At 38.0% G+C, this 21229-nt stretch overlaps 1 protein-coding gene across 7 annotated transcripts in view; it reads right to left on the bottom strand.

The window, feature by feature from the left end:
- BIRC6 (baculoviral IAP repeat containing 6) overlaps positions 1-21229 on the bottom strand; it is a 153986-nt gene that overhangs the window by 32055 nt on the left and 100702 nt on the right. For all 7 annotated transcript variants that reach the window (XM_081943436.1, XM_081943438.1, XM_081943442.1 and 4 more), the window contains 5 exons: positions 19217-19413; positions 16451-16751; positions 13390-13607; positions 11512-11676; positions 10944-11112 (listed from right to left, as the gene is read on the bottom strand). In XM_081943436.1, the coding sequence (XP_081799562.1) occupies positions 10944-11112; positions 11512-11676; positions 13390-13607; positions 16451-16751; positions 19217-19413 (1050 nt within the window). The remainder of the gene's footprint in view (positions 1-10943; positions 11113-11511; positions 11677-13389; positions 13608-16450; positions 16752-19216; positions 19414-21229) is intronic.

The raw sequence follows: 21229 nt of genomic DNA, 5'->3' as shown, positions 1-21229 counted from the left end.
TATATTATTTCAGGCACATTATTGGAAAAACCTAGCTCTCTGAAGAATGCTGGGAAGATTGGAAGGAAAAACGATGAGGATGATCAGCAGTCAGGTGTATGAACTCAGTTACAATGCCAATAAGTACGCTGTTGGAAGACTTGGAAAACTAGATCAGAGACAGATCATCATGGAGAAAATCTACCTATGCAGTCGTTAAGAGTTGATAATACCTTGATGGCACCTAATCAGTCATAAGTTAAATACCACATCTTCTATTCAGCATTCCAGGAAATACATTACTGAGTGGCTTAGATTAATATTCTAATTATTTATTACACAATTTTTTTTCTAAAGGGCTATGATATGGTGACTATTTATAATATTTTTGAAAGTTAGATCCATAGGAATTAGGGAGGAAGTGGAATTTGTTACAACAGAGACATTCTTGGGATATAATGACTAATTATTCACTATATTTCTGAAAGAGCCCTCATATCACAACACTTGGCATAAAACACTTTGAAAGAGATACACTCTTTTATATTGCCCTAATTTAGTTTGAATTTTAACAGCAAAATTAGAAACCTGTAACCCCCTGAATCATCCTTTCAGAGATATTTCCTACCAAATTCCCCAATGCCTTCAACAGTGCTAAAGCTTTTAATGTATTGCCTTTACAGGAAAATCTGGGATACATTCAGAGATGTATGTCTATGGAAATTCTCAGACACCCAGGTCACGGTTATCAACCTTGAAGTTACTTCACTTCTCATCTAAGAAGCTTCTTCAGTTCTGAGGTTTCTTGGATGATAAGCAAAATGTCTTCAAGGAAAAAACAAAGAAAGTCCAGTTGCTTTTTGAAAAGCACCTTTGGGACATTCAGAGTTGTATCTGCCTTGAAACTAACCCATGTTGTACCACAGTCAAACATCAGCAGAGAAAATGTTTTATGAACATTTGCATTATGTCATAAATATTTTAGAATAATGTTTATGTCATAAAATGTTTTATAAAATTCACCAAATTTCAATCTTATGGCAGGCATGGGTCCTGGGTTTTGGATACGTTCTGTAAATTAGTTTGAAATTGTTGTTCAGTCATCAAGTTGTGCCTGAATCCTCGTGACCCCATGGATCATAGCATGCCAAGCAATCCTCTACTGTCTTTCTGAGTCTGCCCATTGCATCAACATTAAAAAGAAAACAAAACCTAAGATCATGGCATCTGGCCCCAACACTTCTGGCAGATAGAAAGAGAAGAAATGGAAGCAGTCCAAGGTCCAAAAGAACATGCCAGAGAATACCAAGCCAGATTCTACACTGCTCTCCATTATAGTTTTGGAATCGACCATCTTGCAGTCCCTAGTACTGGATAAAAGGGGACATTCAAAACAAGCTGATGACACAGTTCTGGAGTGGAGAACACAGATATGTTATCCATCAGTAGAAGTAAGTACTTAGAACTGGGAACTGGTGCAGCAATACAAAATATGCAGACTGACCACTTGTTAGCTTTACAGATTTAACAACTTAAAAACAAATTCTCTCCTACTAACAGAAAATGGAATGATGAACCATAGGATGAAATTCCATATACTGTCCACTTTTATTGTAAAAAACACAAATGATAGAAATCTTAATGTCTCAAAAGCAGAGACAATACTCATAGGCCATCAATTTTACATTTCTATACCAATTCATTCCCAAACTACTAATATTTTGTCTCACCCTCTATAATTTGAAACTCTAAAGAAAAACGTCAATCCTGCTTTTTTGCACAGCCAAGGCCTTCTTTCTACTTTTGATCAGTCTGGTCCACCTTTCTCAGGATTGAATACTTTGATAATACATACATGTGCAACTTACTGTGTTCTGCAAACCTTTTTCTTGTCCTTTATGCCTCAGTGGAATCTGAACATGGAAGCAGGGATACTACATGTATCTTATTCCACTTCTGAACTAAAATAACTTTCACAATATCAAATATCTCTTGAAATAGAAGACGGCTAGCACCTTTGATAACCTTCCACCTTGTCCGTGGGAATCTTAGCTTGTACACTATCTTATGTAAAGATTCCTATTTTTCCCAATCTAAAATGTGGCAGGATGGACAAATGTGAAAAAATAATATGTCACTTTGTTTGGGATTATAGAGCCATTAATCACTATGCAATTCCTTTTCTTCCCATTGTTCCAAATACTACTGTAGCATTTGTTACTATCCCTGCCAAACCACTCATTTTACTGTCATAAATCTTTGTTCTGTCTCCTTCATTGTATCTTTATAAACAGAAGTAAGATTTGGATAGGTTGCAATTAACATGAATTCAAATATTATGGTATTTGATTTAGTACAAATTATAAATTGATACCAGGTTGTATTTAAGGCAACCCAAAATTCAGTTAATGTCAGGCTAGTACAAGCACAATTGAGGCTAGCACATAAGCGGTTGTGGCTGGGGTTTTAGACGCTGCTAATTATGAATGCTGACCCTAACCTGAATTGGGGCATGCAAATTTGCTGATATGTGGCTAGAGCACTCTGTATCTACCAGCATATTATAAAGATTTAAATAAAGGGAAAACAGTTCAGTCTATGCTACTAAAATATTTTGAGAGGCAATTAAGATATTTTTGTCAGGATAGGTTTACCTATAGGAATACTTTTTATACATACATATATACATACATACATACATACATACATACATACATACATACATACATACATACAATATTCTGTGACTTTCTTAACCATACATTTATATTTTTACCCTTTACTATAATATTTCATTAATATACATATAAAATATGTTTAAAAAATTTACTGTCTATTTCTACTGAGCTGGAATCAATTGCCACATTTTCTATAGAAACATCATTTCAAATAATGCAACCATTTTGAAGGCTTAATTAGCCACACTAATCAAAATCCACTTGTACCTGTTATTTTTACCTCTCGGAGAACAAGTACACTTGGACATGTTTACTCCAGGGATTTTGAATATTTGCAACCTTGTTTTGCTTAGGAGCTGCTCAGAGTTTATTGAAAGAGGGGCAGCTATATAAATGTAATAAACAAGCAAACAAACAAATAGGAATGAGTTCCCAAGAAACATTAACCCTTCCTGAAGAAGGAAAACTAATACAGTATGTGGGCAACCTGCTAGTGGTAGCTCTTGAAAACCACATTAGAAGGTATTCTTGTCACAAATGACACTGAAAGGATATAAAATATACAGTAAAAAACTGCAATTTTACTTCTGAGAAGTTTTTTATTTGGGACACCTAATTTTGAAATCTAATTTAAAACCCAGTCATATTACGTGTACAGTAACATGTTCCATAACTCTACTAAAAAATTCTGAGAGTTTCTCTAGGGACCATTAATTTCTATCATCAACACATCCCTAAATATTCCACTTTGACTAAGCCTCTTTATGCTTCAAACTTCATTTATGTTCCATATAATTTCTTCTCTTAAGCAATTGCTTTCTACCATTTCTGCTTTGGAGAGACCTGATTTCAAAAACCTATTTAAATTATATAATCATAAAAAGAGCGGATTTCTTGGTATAACTGGATGGATACCATACAAACATCTATTATTCTATGGAAGTTATCTTATGGCAAATATCTTTCACCCTGCTTGCATGTTGTTGCAACTGCTGCTTTACTAAATGATAAATCACAAAGCCTGATATTAAGAAACCCTCTTACGATAGCTGTTTTTGCCATATTAAAAAACCTATATAGAATTTTCTCCCCAAAGACTTCTTGTTATGAAGTAATCTTGTAAGCTGCCAGAAGCGTTATTTTAATTCACTGCCCATTCTTGAAGCGTCCTTTCCTTTTCCTAATCTAACAGAAGGCATTTTGCTCAAATTATTGCATGAACGTCACTTCTACCAGAATTTTTTGATATTCTCGCAAATCATGATCTGATGGCTTCTATCCCAAAGGTAAAATATTTTTTTATATTTATATAGCTCCTCATCTCACAAATATGTGATTTTGGGTTACATACAACACAACAACAGTTAAAAGCCTCAATAGTCTAAAAACAAAGCAAACAAATGAATACAATATATAATATAATCAAACCTGTCCAAAAGTGGGAGAACAAACATCACTTAATGTCATGCAGCCAACTTGCAGAATCTCTCTGGGATCCCCAAGGTTGGTAGGAAAAAAGCCCACATGTTTTAAGAACATTCCAGAAGGCTAACAGAGATTGGGCTATCCTCAATTTGGCAGGAATGATATTCTTGAGGATGTGGGCCACAGCAGAAAAAGCAGACCACCCGAGTCCTGCCAGATGGTGCTAATTTTGGGACAGGACCCACAGTATTCCCCTCCTGCCTGACATGGTGGAATGGGTAGATGTAATTGGGAAGAGAAAGTTCCTCAAATAACCTGGTTTATGCCATGTAGGGTTTAAAGGTCAAAACCAGCACCTTGAATTGCACCTGGAAGCAAATTAGCAACCAGTGGAGCTCACAGAACACAGATGTAATATGTATCTTTCTAGGAGCACACTTCATTGTCCGTTCAGCTGCATTCTGAACCAGCTGAAGCTAACAGATGATCTTCAAGGGCATGAGTGACTGTGAGAGCCTCACAATCCAGGAAGAAGCACAATTGGCGCACAACACAAAGTTGTGAAAAGGCCCTCCTAGCTACAACTGCCAACTGCTCTTTGACAAAGGGTCATGACTCTAGAAGACCCTCAAACTGCACACTGGGTCTAGAGGCACTTACATCCCATCCAATAGCAAATATTAAACTAAGGCCCCAAATCTCCAAACTATTCATTCTTGCCAGAGTTCAGCTGAAGCCTGTTGTTCCCCATTCAAATAACTATGGCCTCCATGCACCCAGGCTAGATGTCAACCACATGACTTACTGTAGTTCATCAAAGGGAGAGAGATAAACTGAATATAACCAGCAAACTGATAGCTCATCTTATGGTGACAGATGATCCCATCCAGACGCTTCATGCAGATTTTAAATAGGAGTACACAGAATAGAGTACCCTGCAGAATCTCTCACTCCCAATTAACACTACCTGATTCATTCTTTTAATTCTACAAAATTAAATGATACTTTATGTCTCGGTGACAAAGGAATCTCAGGAATGTATGCCTCTTTATAACGTAAACATGACTCCCCCTTTCATTATATACAGGTGAAACTCAAAAAATTAGAATATCGTGCAAAAGTTAATTTATTTCAGTAGTGCAACTTAAAAGGTGAAACTAATATATGAGATAGACTCATTACATGCAAAGCAAGATAGTTCAAGCTGTGATGTGTCATAATTGTGATGGTTATGGCTTACAGCTCATTTTCTTTGAGAAGAAAAAATGTCTTGTGGCAATTGTGACGTGTACCCAGCTCTCTGTTCTGATTTGCCTGACACAATATCCTCCAGGGGGTGTGTCTTAGGCTTTGGAGAAGGAGCCAAGATGGCGTTTTCAGAAATTTGAAAGTCCCTCTTATCTGGCTCGAGCATAGATAAGGCCATTTTTGCCTGGGATAGCTTATGTTCAAAAAAATATTTCTCGGCATTTTAGAAGTGATTAAAATCAGCGTTCCGCAGTTGCGAAATTAATCATCTGCCTAATTAACCTAGACGCTTATCATCAAAGTAACAAGCTTTTGCTACCTGGTGTAACTCTCTGGACATCATGCCCACTTCGGCATCCATCCCACAATTGCTGGACTTCTTGCAGGAGGGGTTTTATGTAATAAATCGCAAGCACAGGCAAGTATACAAACTCCAAAAGAGGAGAGCACAGGCCCAGAGAGAGATGTTCCAGTGAGAGATCCTGTAGCTACTCCAAAGGCTCCCAAAGCCAACAAAAAGAAAATAAGGAAACAGGTTGCTCAGAGTAAGCCTGAGGTTCCTCACAAAACTGTTAATGTTGAAAATTCACTAATTGGTGAACCTTTGCGTTCTATGTGTATCCATAAGTGGCACAGAAGATTGGGGCATGCCAGTTTCTGTGTTCTCAGGAAAATGCCGGAGTTTGCAAAAGGTTTGGATCTAAAGGGGTGTAAGGTGTTTTTGGATTGTGCTGTCTGCAAGAAGGCCAAATCCAAAGCAGCAGCCGTTCCCAAATGCGCTACACGCCTGTCAACACGCATTTTTGATTTGGTACACACTGAACATAGTGGGTCCTTTTCCGCCAACACTTGGTGGTAAAGAAATAATTTCTAACAAATGTTGATAATTACTCTAGATATGGATATGCATATCCTATGAAAGAGGAATATGAGACCTTTCAGATCTTTAAAGACTTCGCAGCTCTTGTTTCTACCCAACACCAAGTTCGCATCGCCAGAATCCAGAGTGACCGTGGTGCCGAATTCATGTCTCAGCGTTTCCAGGACTGGATGCGTAAGAATGGAATTCTTCATCAGACATCGGCTCCGTACACACCGGCTCATAACGGAGTCGCAGAACGAAGACAAGGGGTCCTGCAAACCATCCTCTGCTACCATTTGTCAGAGTGTAAATTCAGCCCTATATTTAATGAGGGATGAAGCGTGGCCTTTCCTTGAAGTATACTTGATAATTAAGCAAAATAAACCCGAGATATATTCTAAGAAACACATTTTATTGTAAAGAAAATAAAAAACAAACTTACTAGCTAATGATTACATTTTGGCAGAGTTCCTGCCTACCACCTTGGCAGGCGAACAAGAGACAAAAAAGTGAAATAATAATGATGAAGGAATGTGGAAGAATGTGTACATGCGTAGTGAGTTTAGTGATAAGAGTCAGATCAGTCTACCGTATGTCTTAGAGTCTAAGCACAGCTGGCAAACAAAAAAACGCAATGACAACCGAGAATCCATGTTTCTGCAAGGTGGTGATGGTGGTTCGCACATCTCTGAGAGCTTGGTTGATGGACACTGATTGAATCAAGATGTCATCCAGGTAACAAAGAAGACATATTGGGTGCGAGTGCAGATGGGCCGTTATGACCGCCAGTATCTTTGTGAAAGTCCTTGGTGCCGATGATAGCCCGAATGGCAGAGCTCTGTACTGATAATGCTTGCCGTCGCAGTGGAATCTGAGGAACTTCCTGTGGGACCTGAGGATTGGGATATGCAGGTCAACCTGTCCCCTCGCCTGATACAACCTAGGATGGTTTGTAAGGATTGCATCTTGAAACGCTTGTAGGCCAGATGTCGATTTAGGTTCTTGATGTCCAAGATGGCCCTCCACCCCGCGGAGCTTTCGGGAACTGGTTCTATAGCATTTATTTGTAGGAGATGCATGATCTCTGCCTTCATGTGTTGTCTTTTGGGAGAGGAGGAGGGAACTGGGCAGCGGACAAAGGTCCGTGGGGGAAGGGAAAGGAATTCCAGGGTCAGGCCCTGCCTGATCGTGTTGAGGACCCAAATGTCCGTTGTGATCAACTCCCATTGAGCGGCATATAGTTGGAGACGACCGCCAATGGGAGGATCCCGATGGTGGTCACTTGGTCCTACTGTGTGAGCGGTTGTTGGAACCGCCATGAAAGGGGCATCGAAAGGACGGTTGTTGTTTCCCCTTGTCCCTGAAAGCTGGCCTATCCTGGCTACGATCACTGCCCTGGAGGTAGGATCTCTGGTAGGAGGGACCTGCACCCGAGGAGTCGTTCCCCCAAAAGGATTGTTTCTGAAAGTAGGAGTTAGGTTTCCTATCTGCTTTCCTGGCAGTAGATGGAAGAACCTTCCGTCTATCCTTAGTTTCAATCAAAAACTTATCCCGTGTCTCTCCAAACAACTGGCCGCCCTTGAAAGGAGCGGACGCAAGTTTCCACTTAGACTCATGTCCACATGCCAGTGGTGAAGCCACAGCGGATGGCACGAAGTAATGTTGGAGGCCAGTGCCCGAGAGGCAAATTTGGCTGCATTAAGGGAACCATCAGCTGCTATGATTTTATTAAGGTCATGCTTCTACCTGGACTCCTCTGAGGGAGGGTTTGATCTCAACTGCCTCAGCCAAAGTAGCGAGGCCCGAGTAAAGAATGAAGCTGATGTGGAGGCTTTAATAGACCAGGCAGCCACCTGGTGCATCTTGTGGCAAGCTTTCTCTGCCCTCTTGTCCTTGTCCTTGAGCCCTTCAAGAGGTCAGCCGGCAGGACAGAGTGCATCCACCTGTGGAAGCTTCAATAAATTCTCCAAATTGTTCTCAACTGAATAGAGATGTTTGTCAGCCCCACTTGGATTGGCTAGTGACCCTGGTTGTGCCCACTGCCACTGAACCACGTTCACAAACAGCTCTGGCACCGGAACCAGGTCTTGTGCAGGAGTGTTCTCTTTAAATAGCCTTTCCTTGAGGTCCTGAGTCCCAGAGTATGCAGCCGCACCCTGACTGTGAGTACCTTCCTGTGTAGAGACCTTCGCCTTATGCAGAATTGCCTTAAATAGAGAAGGTCTGAACAACCCAGTGAAGGTAGGTTTATCTAGGATGGGAGTTTCATCCTCTGAAAGCTTCTGTTCTCCTATGTTGTCCTCCTCCAAAATGGATTCCTCCATGGCAATGGAAGTGCCAGGGGAAGGAGGTCTCTGCACCTGCCCACTCTGAGTAGGTTTGAGAGTGGATTTGGCAGTGGAATTTTTTGAGGCCTGACGTTTCCTAGAGAGGCTGGAAGCAATGCCACGCTCAATAGCATTCTCAATCGCCCTCTGCATTTCGGTGGACAAATTCGGCTGCTGGTCCTCAGCAGGCCGGGGCCTGGTTGACCTCCCCCTGTCTGCAAGACCAAGGCTTCAGGGTCTTCCTCAATCATATCAGCCTCAAAGGGACAAAATTCCTCTTGCATAGAGGAAGATTCTGGGTAGCCCAGAGACGTTGCAGGGGAGGGGGGCTGGGATCCTTCCTCAATTAATGAAGGGGAATTGGCCCTTTCCGGTGAAGGCTGAAAGGGATGGTCCTGCCTTTGGGTCAAGGGGCTTGGATCCCGAGAGGGCTGGCCAGATGGCAAAGATAATCTCCTGGCCCTCTCAAATGTCTTCTCTAGGGCTTTATGCCTGTGGGCTTCAGCTTTAGATAGGGCCTTGTCACCCCTGGGGTTAGGAACCCCTTTCCCCTTGGTGCCCTTCCTGCCCTCCCCCTTCTCCTGGGGATCTGGCCTACTACGTTTGGGCGAGGGGATTGTATGTTCCTCTGGCGCCCTCTGGTCTCCGTCAGCCATGGCAATCTTCTGCTGGAACACTCTGACGTGGATGGTTCTTCAGGGAGATTCTGTAGGCAGCAGGCAGGCACCGGCGCTAAGCAGAAGGCTTGGGTGTGCTTCGCAGATCTGTCAGTAAGACAGGAGTATGACCGGATGGCCAAAACTCTCCTAGGCTGCCAAATGAGTGTTCTCTGAGGGAGGAGACCTTGCTAGAGCCCCAAACGAAGGCCAAGAGCTCCCTCGCAGCGATCTGCAGCTGGGAGGAAAAAGCGCGGCAAGTCTAAATGGCCCATAGCAAAAAGCGTGTGAAAACGCTTTTTAAATGGCCACCGCCCTTCTCAGATACCTAGGGAGCTATCAGACATAAACCGGAGCCTCCGACGAGTACTCCAGCAGCCACGACAAGATGAAAGACAGCTGGGGGAGAAAGAAGCATCCTACCTTCTCCCGCGTTCACCAGCAGCTGCTGGACAAACGCCCTGACAATCGTGAGCTCTGTCAGCGACAGGCGCTCAAATCCAAGCCTCATCAGCAATTTCAAAGCGAAGGCAACAGTGAAGAAATTCCCTGAATCTAACTACAAAGAAAACACAAAAATAAGAAAAATACTATGCTAGCTAATGGAGAGTCCCAGTCTATTTGCTCAAGTACTGAGGAGCTCCCCAAAAACGTGTCCGAATTGGGCTGGGCTGAGCTTTTGAACTGGTCCCCAATGAGGAGAGGAGGCATGGTTAAAACTTCAACTCAGTCCATGGGCGAATAGGCTGAATTTAACCCATGCTTGGACTCTCCAAGCAGCGCACAGGAGAAATTGAGGCTTCCATCTCAGAATTCTAACTTTTTGAATAAACAATATCAGAAGTAAAAACAGTTAGGCACTTGGAATTCTAAGCCACAACAAACATAACAAACTGCTAATAAGATTGGTGAATGTGAACTGCAGGAATGCAAGCACGGCCAAAAAGAATGAAGTAGGACTGGGAATTCAATAGTTTTAGATAGGAGCTAAATTAAAACAACAACTTAGACCCAATTTTTAGACCTCTATGTTTAATCCAAAGGATCCATTGCACAAGGAAGGTAGTATTTCATCCTCTCCACCTCCATGCATACAAATTAATCTAATCAGAAAGGTTAACTCTATTAACTACATTACCTGATATCTAGATTTTTGGGAAATCGCAATTGAATAATTTCTGTATAATCATAATAATGTGCCAGTGAGATTTAGAAAGACTTTATAGGATTTGTAAGCAGAAAAGACAGAATCCTACTTTACAACTGAGTAAATAAATGTTAGCCTTTTAACAAACTGTACTGAATTGGATTCAACTTTGCGCAGTTTCAGCTAATACTAAATTGACACGATGAAAAAATAATTGTTATCCTGAAATACCTCTGAGCCACACTGCTGTAAACAGCATCATACTTTATAGAAGTTTTAAATATTCATCTTTCACATTCACAAATGTATATAAAACACAATTTACAGAAAACCCAAAAAGCAGTTATTTTTGTTATATAACAACATGTGATAAAAGAAGTGAACATGTATAATCTATTAACATCCAAAAGCACAGAAGATAACTTATACATCTCATGGTTTGAAGTGTAATTAGATTCATCTTTAAGCTGCTAGTTTCTCACATATTTTACAGAAACTTCAATGCATCTGAATTTCATAATATGCTTTGATGCAACATTACACGCACACATACCCCCCCCCCCCATTTCTACATTGGATTGGAAAACAAGTTGTTTTGAAAAACAAAGAGCCATACACTACCTGAATCATTGCGGAGGTAAGATGACATTGCTGGAATAAGACATGATTGACTAAGTAGCTCTAGCAAAACTGATGGAAGGGCACTGCTGTTTTGTCCTCTACTTTCATGGCTGGACTGGATATCTCCATTTGATGTGCTGCCTGCAGGATTTATGTAGCTAGCTAGAACCTGAAATTTAAGACAAAGACATTAAGGATTTTACTGAGATGTGCACATAAAGGATATGAACTACAAAGTAGTAGTATTTCTTACTATATACAATATGTAGGGAAACTATTTAAAAACCTCCTTTTCATTACTACAGAAAAATAATATATTTAAAATAAAATTAATAAGCATTCTTCATCAACTTCAAAAACCCATTTAGTGAACAATATAGATAGAAATGATCATATTTAATTAAGCCTCATACTTCTCTTCTCAAAACAGATTGCACATGTTAATGTTGGAAAGTTTTCAATAATGGAAGAAATGGCATTCAATACTAATCAAAGGGAAATTCAGTGTAACTCCCAAGATTTACTTTTTGGTAAACTAATGTATATGAATATTATATTGTTCTAATACCTGTAAAAGACATGTGACATGCTCTTCTTCCAATCTTTGTTTAGTTAGAGCTTGTTCCACATCCCATCCTGAAGCAGTAGAACCAGTTCCAAATCCAGTGCCTTTAGCCCAGTAAAGTTGCTGTTCTTCTGTTGATGCACTGTTGTGTGTGCTTGACATCTGCGCCTAGTTAAAAAAATTACACTATCATTAGGAATTGCATAATTCATATTCTAGATCAAAATAGTCAACAAAATCCTACTGAATAAGCCCTCCTTATTTTGGTATCTGGCTTATGGATAAGAAGGGATATGTTGAAAGCTTGCTTAGCAAAGATTCTAACAGATCTTTACAATTCGTGCTTATCCATTGTACCTGAACTGTGGGACGACATTTATCTACTTTGCTGAATGTAAATGTTTTACATAGTGTATATCAGTAAGACAGATCTGATTCTATTGCTTAACAGTGGCAAACACATACAGTAAACAAAAGTTAGATTAAAAAAAAGATCTGCTTCCCTATCTGCTTAACAAAAATGAGAGTGCAGGTTTCTATAGTAATGTCAACCAGGTATAATGGCTGGTGTTTCTCAGAAAATACTTTTTAAAAATCTGATGATTCAGAAAGCTAATCTAACCTATCTAACCTATCTACCCATCCATCCATCCATCCATCCATCCATCCATCCATCCATCCATCCATCCATCCAGATAATTTATTGTGTTACATTAAGTAACTACTTAAAACAATTGTGGTATTAATTGGAAAAATACTAATTCCCTGGAAGTTTGATCTGAATGACTATTAAGTTCATGAATATTTTTTTATCTACAGCTTTCAGTTTTGAGAATAAATTGATAATCACAATTTATCACCTAAGTAGCAAACATTCTATTCTACATTACAAAATACTTTGTATGTACAAAGTTATATTATCATGTGTCTTTGAAACAATTATACTGATTTAAAAGCAAGACTGGACAGTTTCCATAATGTTTTTACATTGTCATCTATATCTGCATGTGCTAATTAGGTCTCCACCACACAAATAGGGAAAAGTCACATCATGAAAGGCGATGTGAAGCTAGGAAATATTATCAGTCAGTTTTTAGGGGGGAAAAACTCCTTATATGAACTGGCAGTTTTTTCTGGAACTCAGACAAAGTTGACATCTTTCCACCAAGTTCCAGGCCACTGAACTTCCAAAAAGCACACAATGCTTATGTAAGCTTCAATTACAAAAACTGGACATAATAATGCCTTTATAATAAACAAAGAACTGCTATTAGAAAGACTGAAGGAAATTGGTATAGACACTTCAGGACATGGCAGATAAAAACACTGTATCCACTAACAATGAATTAATTGAAACTTGTTCTCAAAGAACCTGCTGAGAAAGCTTCATGTTGACAGCTTCATTTTGTAAAATAATCTTGAAAAACAATCCTCTAGCAAGCACACTACTGCGGAAATTGATTACTGTACCATCCTTTCAATATCATGCTACTCTTCTGGATCATTAAGCAAAACAAATATTATTTTAAATAACTACCGATGCTCTGAAATCCATAGCGGTAGGCTTATATGTTTAAATAGGTTAGAAAATTGAGGTCCTTGTGTTTAAAAAAAAAGAGCTGTATAATTAAAACTCATAAAAGTATTTGAGCTATACAAAATTAAGACAGAAACATTAACATGCCAATTTCCCTTTTTAATGAAAATGTAGAATAATCATTATCTGAAAACAATTATTTGGGCAGTCAACCATACACAGAATACCAGTGCCAAAATCCTCATAGATATTGATAATAAAAGAGATAAAGTTGGAGTATATATATAAAAAAACCTTCCAACATCTTTATAATTCTGAGATCATTATTCTGGAGTCAAACGCACCTCTGTTTGGTTGGAACCAGAATTGGGAACTCTTGGAGCATGGTGACTAAGAGCAGACAAACAAGCAAGAATAAGGTGAACTGCACCAATTTCCAGGGCCATTCTCCTCAGAAGTACTCCATCATCAGTAGTCAAAGGCGTAGTGCTAAACAAGCTGCGCAGCACGTGAAATGGAAGAGTTGGAAGAACATTAGCTGAAGGAGACTGGAGAATGTGACCTAAAGAAAAGAAAGAAATAAAACATTTCAATCGCAATGGCTTGGCATAATGCATTAATCTTCAAATACATACCAAATATTTTATTAGGTGTCTAAAATGCAGCTTTTGTTTTATTATACATTTAAATGTCACCGACTGCAGGACTTGTGGAAAGCAATGGAAAACAGATGCATCGCCCTTCCATTATGAAGTGTATCTAGAATATAGTGTTAATATGCTTGAAAGTGCTGCAGCAGGTAAGGAAAGTGCATTTACTGTATGGTAAGTAACAAAACATGGCTTGTCTTCAATTTAATGTTTTTCACACATCAGGCCATTATGAGGATTATACGCCTCACATGTGACTATTGTCTAGAATTTAGGCCAAATTTTTAGAATATTTTTATATGAGAATATTTCTTACAAGAGGATAAAATAGATCTTTCCCAAAACAGTCCACAACATAAAAAATTCAATAAGTATTGCCTTGTTCCTTTGGGAAGATAAATTTTGTACATGCAATTAATATATAAGATTTATTTCCTGTATATGATTAACTTTATGAAATCAATGAATGTATGTTAAAAGATTTATACCATTATGAACATTTTGGTTGTATCAGACCATTAAATCTCTTTTTAACAAGCTGAAAAATGCAAAAGCTTCGAGCAGCTGTGCGTGGCCAGGTTACTTTCCCTTTACAGAAATGAGAAAACAACTGAGGATGTAATAGTCAACTAGAGCTTCCCATTAGATCGGAACTATCAAATATGGCTAATAGCTTCCATACAAGCCAGAATCAAAGTGCCAATTTTTTTTAAAAAAACTTTAATACACTTGTATTTTGTATGAGAAACTACTGATTGAGAAGGCCTTTCCCATCAAAGGGAGATCTTCAGGTCAGTTGTGGACTTTGTGGGATCAAAGAAAGTCAAGCACATCTGTGCAAAGCTACAGTGCCTGACACCAAAGTAGCAGTACAATCATTTTATACTTAGCTACAACTATTTATGGGTTTGAGAGATGAATAGTCTTAGTCATAGCATGATGCTAGATCTCATTTTTCTTCAAGAAGTTCAGGGGGACGGGAAAGCTTACTTCTCCCAAAGAAAGCATCTATCAATGGTAGGGGATTGATGATCATTGTCTGTAACAGATACCCATAACACAGCCATTAAGACTGCCTTGAGCCCAGAGGCAGGACGCATTCCTACTTCTTTCCAATATGCAGCCAACAGTAATGAAACTGAAGAGTATCCATTAGAATTCCTAGGCATTGGCAGTAATAAGGGTTGTAATTCACTTCTGTGTGGAGTGGGGATGATGATAGAGGTGTAGGTAATAGTATTAAGACTACAATTTGAGTGAAGTTTTGGTTTGGGGGGAAATCTTGATTTCTTTCTTTTAGTAGTGGAGGTAATTAGTCGTGTGACCTGGGACAGCTCAGCAAATGATTTCTTGCTGCTGGATATCAGAGCAATCAGCTCTGTAAGCTGTGTAAACCACCTAAGATGTTCAAAGCATGTAATGTTTTGCTTGATAAAAGCACTCTATTCCAAAGCAGAAGTCTCTGAGTATAGTTTGTGAATTTTGGACAGTGGATAAAGGCATCCATAATCTGATCCTCAGAGAAGCTAAAAAGAAGGAAATGTCACTGAGGAATGATTTGCTGCTGTGTTTTGTACCTACGTCATGGCAGGAAAGGCAACATGACAATTTTGCCCTCTTACAAATAGGTAACTTTCCTTCCTAGATAAAATGATTGAATAGAGAAGGAACAGAAAATATAGAAGAAAAGGAAAATGACTTTGAAAAAGAAAACCTTAGCACTAAATGGGGGATGCTCCCAATCTGATTGCTGCAGCAATGGAAAAGCAACTGAGGAAATAGTAAGAGCTCTAGTCACTTAAAATGGGGTAGCATTCTGACTAAAAAGTATCTCAGATATAAAATATATTGTTGGGTTTCTACATAGATGCAAAACCTATATAGATGATATACAAAGATCTTAATTCTCAGATAAAATTAGGATCCTTAATAGGCATGACAAATCAATTTTTTGCTCTTTAAATTAATAGATAAAATAATTGTTTATAAAATTCAATTGTTTCTTCTGTATTTTTTACACATGGATCTCTCAAAACTCAAATTTCTCAGTCATAGAAATATTGATCTTTGCAGCAAATAAATACTGTACCATAAACACGATCATATATCCGATCATTCAAGGAAGATTATTACCTAATAATAACCAAACTGGAGAAATCTTATATTGTTTTGAATTCCATCAAACAATAATTTCTCATAATATATAAAAGAAAGACATAAATAACAAGCAGAATGACAGGGGTCGAGAAGTGGGAAATGTTTTGGCTATAATCAAGTATGCTTCTGCACACCAACAGAGACAATATCCACACAGTAACTTTCTGATAACTTTGGCTCACGTTGTCTCCCACTGTGTGCATAATGTAAGAAAGCTGCAACACAAACCTAGGGAAGGGGAAGCAAAAGCAGATCAAGGTGCCAGTTAAGATTAATTTGACTTATTAATTATGTGACAGACTGTTTAAACCTGGTTCAGAAAGAAAAAAATAATTGTAATACGTTCAGATAAGAAAAAATAACTTAATTAATTGTTTTAGCTTGGAACAATTTTTACCCTGTGCAATGAAGGAAGAATGAAGATATATGTCTTTAAGGACAGGTTTTCAATATCACATGCTTTGCTTCCAAAGCCAGAAAAAAATCCAAAATTCCACAGAAAAGTCAGTTTTATCTGTTTCAAATACTTGTCTAATTGCACATTCAGAATAATGGTTTAGCAGTAGCCCCAAATATACTTAGTAGTTACAGTACATACTTCCTTCACCATCATCTGTAACTCCCAGCACCAATCTAAGCAGACACTGGGCATGTTTCCTTTCTTTAAGTAGCACCTCAGCATAGCCTGGGAGGCGAAGAAATAATCCAAAAGCAGCCAAAGAATGAGCAGGTATGGGAGACATAGTTTGGACTGTTGATTTGATCGGTGGCGGTTCTGCTGCAATTGTTTCTGGGGCTTCATAAACCAGTTCTCCTGATTGTTCAATGGTAACCCATTCAAACTGATCACTGTCCTTCTGCTTCTCCTGGGTGGTGGATGTAACCACTGGAGCACTCACCTTCAGAAAGAAAAGAAGGTGCTTAATACTATCCTCTAAGAGTGACAAATAATACGTTTAAGGTGAAAACCGTATCGGTAAGTAATTCCTTGATTTATTTACAACCTTCTTAACAACTGAATAAAAATAACTGAAAATTAAATTGACAATCAAGTTTTACTTAATATGTAAGTATTTTTGAAAGTTTCTATGAAAATATCTGCCACGTATTTTAAAAAGTAAGTCATATATTCAAATAAAACATTTATATTTTTATCATATAAGAGGAAGTAAATATACCACTAGGAATTTTCTATTATTACTTCCAGTGTTAGAATTTTGAGACAACTCAACATAGTATTTTGTAAATACTTCTTTTTTACCACGAGGGGGACAGACAACGCAATATCCATAGAAACCACCTTTGAAACACACCAGACTTTGCTTTTTGTTTAATGTACCTAATGTGTTCATTTTAGAAGCTTAAGAAAACTTAATGAGAAGCTGGCATGCTGCAAAACTTTCCACATCACCTTTATTTATATCAGGAGTGACTCTTGGCCTCAAGACATACTTAGCTCAATAGATATATTTAGAAAATAGAGGGGGGGGGGAGGAGGAATGAAGAGCCAATCTGGTATTGTGGTATAGGTGTTGCCTTCAAAACCAGGGAATTGAATTCTTTTCTGCCTTAGGCATAAAAGCCGGCTAGGTAACTTTGGGCCAGTCACTCTCTTCAGCCCAACCCACCTCACAAGTTTGCTGTTGTGGAGGAAGTAGCACTATGTAAATTTCCAGCCTCGAGTTATTTATGTTAAATAATAATAATGATGGGATTAAAAAATGTAAAAAAAAGTGAAATATTTCACTTCTGAAATATTTAGAAATATAGAAAAAATAGTTTAGAAATATAGAAAAAAAAATAGCTGGGGTGGTAGAGATTATCTTGAAAAATATAATATATAATAGTGACTATATAATGATATAGTGAATCTCACCAGGTAAATTCATATTTTATGACTAGCAACGTGCACTATGACAATTTTATGAATTACAAAAGCGTTTTTATGGCAACCATTCACAGAAAACACCCCATCGGCACCTCAGATATCCAAATATGTCCACTGCCTCCATAAAATTGCCTGGTCTGTTTAATACAAGGGATAAATAACTATTTTTTTTGCCAAAGCTATATTTTATTTATGTATGCTTTAAACTTATCTTTGTGGACAATATCTGAAATAATGATGACACTACACATAGCTGTATTTTTAAACCTCTTTTTCACTTGGGAGGATAATTTTAAAAATGTACAAAAGAAACATTTTTAGATTTAAAAAAATATATATCTAAATTTGATAGTAACATGATGGGTCCCTGAGGGATGCATACATTATTATCTTAATCATTTCTATTTTGCTCTATTCCACAGGGGGTGAAAGCTGTTTTGCTTGAGAAAGTCATATGATATATCAAATTGTGCAAAATAAAATATTTTAAAAATTATAGTCACATAAGTAACATTTTAAGAACTACAATCCTAGCTTTATGATGTTTACTAAAGATCTGAAACCTGATATACTGAACACTAGAAAGAAGGAATTCAGAACCATTTTTCCTGTGAAAACTTGGGAGAATTATCAAGAGCAATATGTAAAATCAGAAATCCCCATTCAATCAGTTATATAAAAGGGGTTATATATTTTCAAAGTGCAAGCTGTACCTAATAGTTTTACTTACATAGTTAGTGTACAGATATATGCTTAAATGACCGTGTGTGTGTGTGTGTGTGTGTGTGTGTGTGTGTGTAACTTATTAGTAAAATCAGTTATTTTTGAAAAACAAACCCAACGTATGTATAATTTATCAGTGTATTTATGATAAATTATGTTCCAGGGTAAAGTTTCATTTTTCTCATTTTTAAATATATAAGTGAGAAAACAGGAGAATAATTATCTAATAGAGGTGGAAGAAGTCTCTGTGCCTTTCCCTATAAAAAATGGGCATTAAGAGATCTGGAGGCAGTTTTCAATATTGAATTTCTTATTTTACATTAATTCAAAGTTAAGAGACATTTTCCAATTACCTGGCATAAATACGACTTTGAAATCATGGAACGTATCAATAGCAAATTTTCTCATTTTTACAATATGAAGAAATAAAATTGAGACAAAGTGCTTTAGAACATTCTCAGATTCTGTATCAGCAAGCCCTGAATAATTCCGGTACTTTTAATCATTATATTAATCGATCTCTATAGAAGTAAAATTCACTAGATTTTTTTAAAGCAGGGTACATAGAGGTTTACAGTTATATGCAATTCTTAACTGGAATATTGATTCCAATGTTTATTAAATGCCAAGATAGAAACAACAATGCATACTTTTGAGTACCTTAGCCACCATTAAGCCCATCCATCTGTTCCATTCTTTTCATAGATTTTAAACTTTTAATTAGGTCAATTATACACGTATCTTTTGACTTACTTGTTGAATCACATCTGGGTAAAGCATAGGAAGTCTTTCTGCAATGAGAGCCAACCCACCCATTCCAGCAAAAACTTGCAATGGGGACTGGAGAGGGCATGCATCAAGAAAAGATTCATCAAGCACAGTATCCATGCATTCTTCAACTGGCGTGACTGCTTCATCTTCAGGACAAGGTCCCAATAAATCTGCATGCTCTATTTGTGCATAACATAATACATAAAAATAATCAAACTTATAAAAATAGTATTAAATAACATTTATTAAGAGAGACTATAGACTTACAGTCTAGCACACTACCGTTTAGCTATAGTATACATTAAGTAGGAGAAATATGTTTGGACAAATAGAACACTTGTATATCTCTGAAGAAACACCGTACTTTTTAGAGTAGAAGATGCACCAAGATTTTGAAGAGGCAAATTAAAAAAAAAGTTTTTGCGCTCTGCAGACCTCCCAAAAACAGGCCCGTTCCCACCCCCAAAAGGGCATGCATAGCCTTTAGGAGGCTTGTAGAGTGCTCCTGGTGGGTTGGGGGGGGGGAAATAAGCAAAAAACAGCCCGTTTTTCACTCATTTCTGCCCGCCCCCCAGCGGCACTCAGAAAGCCTCCTAAAGGCTCTGCATGGCCATTTTGGTGAAGGGGGCAGGGTTTCAGGAGGCAAAAAATTGCTGTATTCAGTGTATAAGGCGCATCCAGATTTTCAGCCTCTTTCTTGAGGGAAAAAGGTTCGTCTTATACTCCGAAAAATACGGTAGACAAAATTAGAAAGTAGTTTGTCAAAAACAATGAAAAAAGCAATGAGAAGATTCTGAAATTCTATGCTTCTGAGGCAAGAGAAAAATACTGAAAATACTTTGAGAATTTTAATTCTGTATTTAGAAACTTTACTATTATTATTTTTATAGCCACCCTATTTTTACTAATAGGATTGCCATAATATTTGGGACAATTTTTTTTTTTTGCTAGGCATGATGTAGGATATAGCATTGTGCATAAAATGGGACAAGAAGACTGTGCAAAATGTTAATAGAATTGAACTGATTTGAACTGGAATAATTTTGTGATCAGTCATTTTAGAAGTATTTCAAGCCTGAAATAGTGTTTTAAAATTCCTATTAAAAAGTAAAGCAATTATTACTTTTCACAATTTTTATATAGGTCAGCTGCTAGGAAACAACTTGGACTGCCATTTCACGTATTCTACAGTAGCAACTTGATTAGCCCTTGGATTTTATTTTGTGGGTTGGTTTTCAAACGTTTTGTTACCAGACTAGGTAACATTTTCAGCACAGTTTAGGATATGTCACTGTTGGTGTTCTTTGCTTATAAGGGCTTTGTTTGGTCAGGAGATCTTGTGATGGGAAGGTCAAGTCAGGCCAGATGTGTACACACACACAGGTGTGTGTATGTGTGTGTGTGTGTGTATGTATATATATTTATTTGTTTTCGTAGATTTTCACGGGTGTAGGTATGCTGGTTTTGTTGTATTTGGGTCTTTTCCCGTGTAAGGTTGAGATTGTCTTTGCAACGTTTCGGCAGGATCTCACCTGCCATCTTCAAGCGTGCCATCCTCCCACCTACCAAACATCTGGAAACCAGCCCTAGCCAACAAACGAACACCACCCACCACCCAAGCCGTTACAATACAAAACAACAATGCACACACAGCCTGCACCAATCAGCACCAATCTACCAATCATGATACAACCACACAACCAATCATTCCACTTACTGAAACAAAGCCAGCACCCCATCCCCTCCCACCAAGACTTACAGAAAGACGGCAGCTCCGATCACATTTTAAGCCCACGCTTGAAGATGGCAGGTGAGATCCTGCCGAAACGTTGCAAAGACATTCTCAACCTTACACGGGAAAAGACCCGAATAGAACAAAACCAGCATATATATTTATATATATATAAATTTTCAATAACTTTATGTAAGTTTCCACATTTATATATCATTCAAACAACCAGAGCAAAAAAACAGTGTCCATATAAAGACAATTCT

Source organism: Natrix helvetica (genome assembly GCF_964273705.1).
Source record: "Natrix helvetica genome assembly, chromosome: 2".
NCBI classification, from domain to species: domain Eukaryota; kingdom Metazoa; phylum Chordata; class Lepidosauria; order Squamata; family Natricidae; genus Natrix; species Natrix helvetica.
Note: the sequence above shows the minus strand (reverse complement) of the source record. Positions and strands in the feature narration are given on the sequence as shown.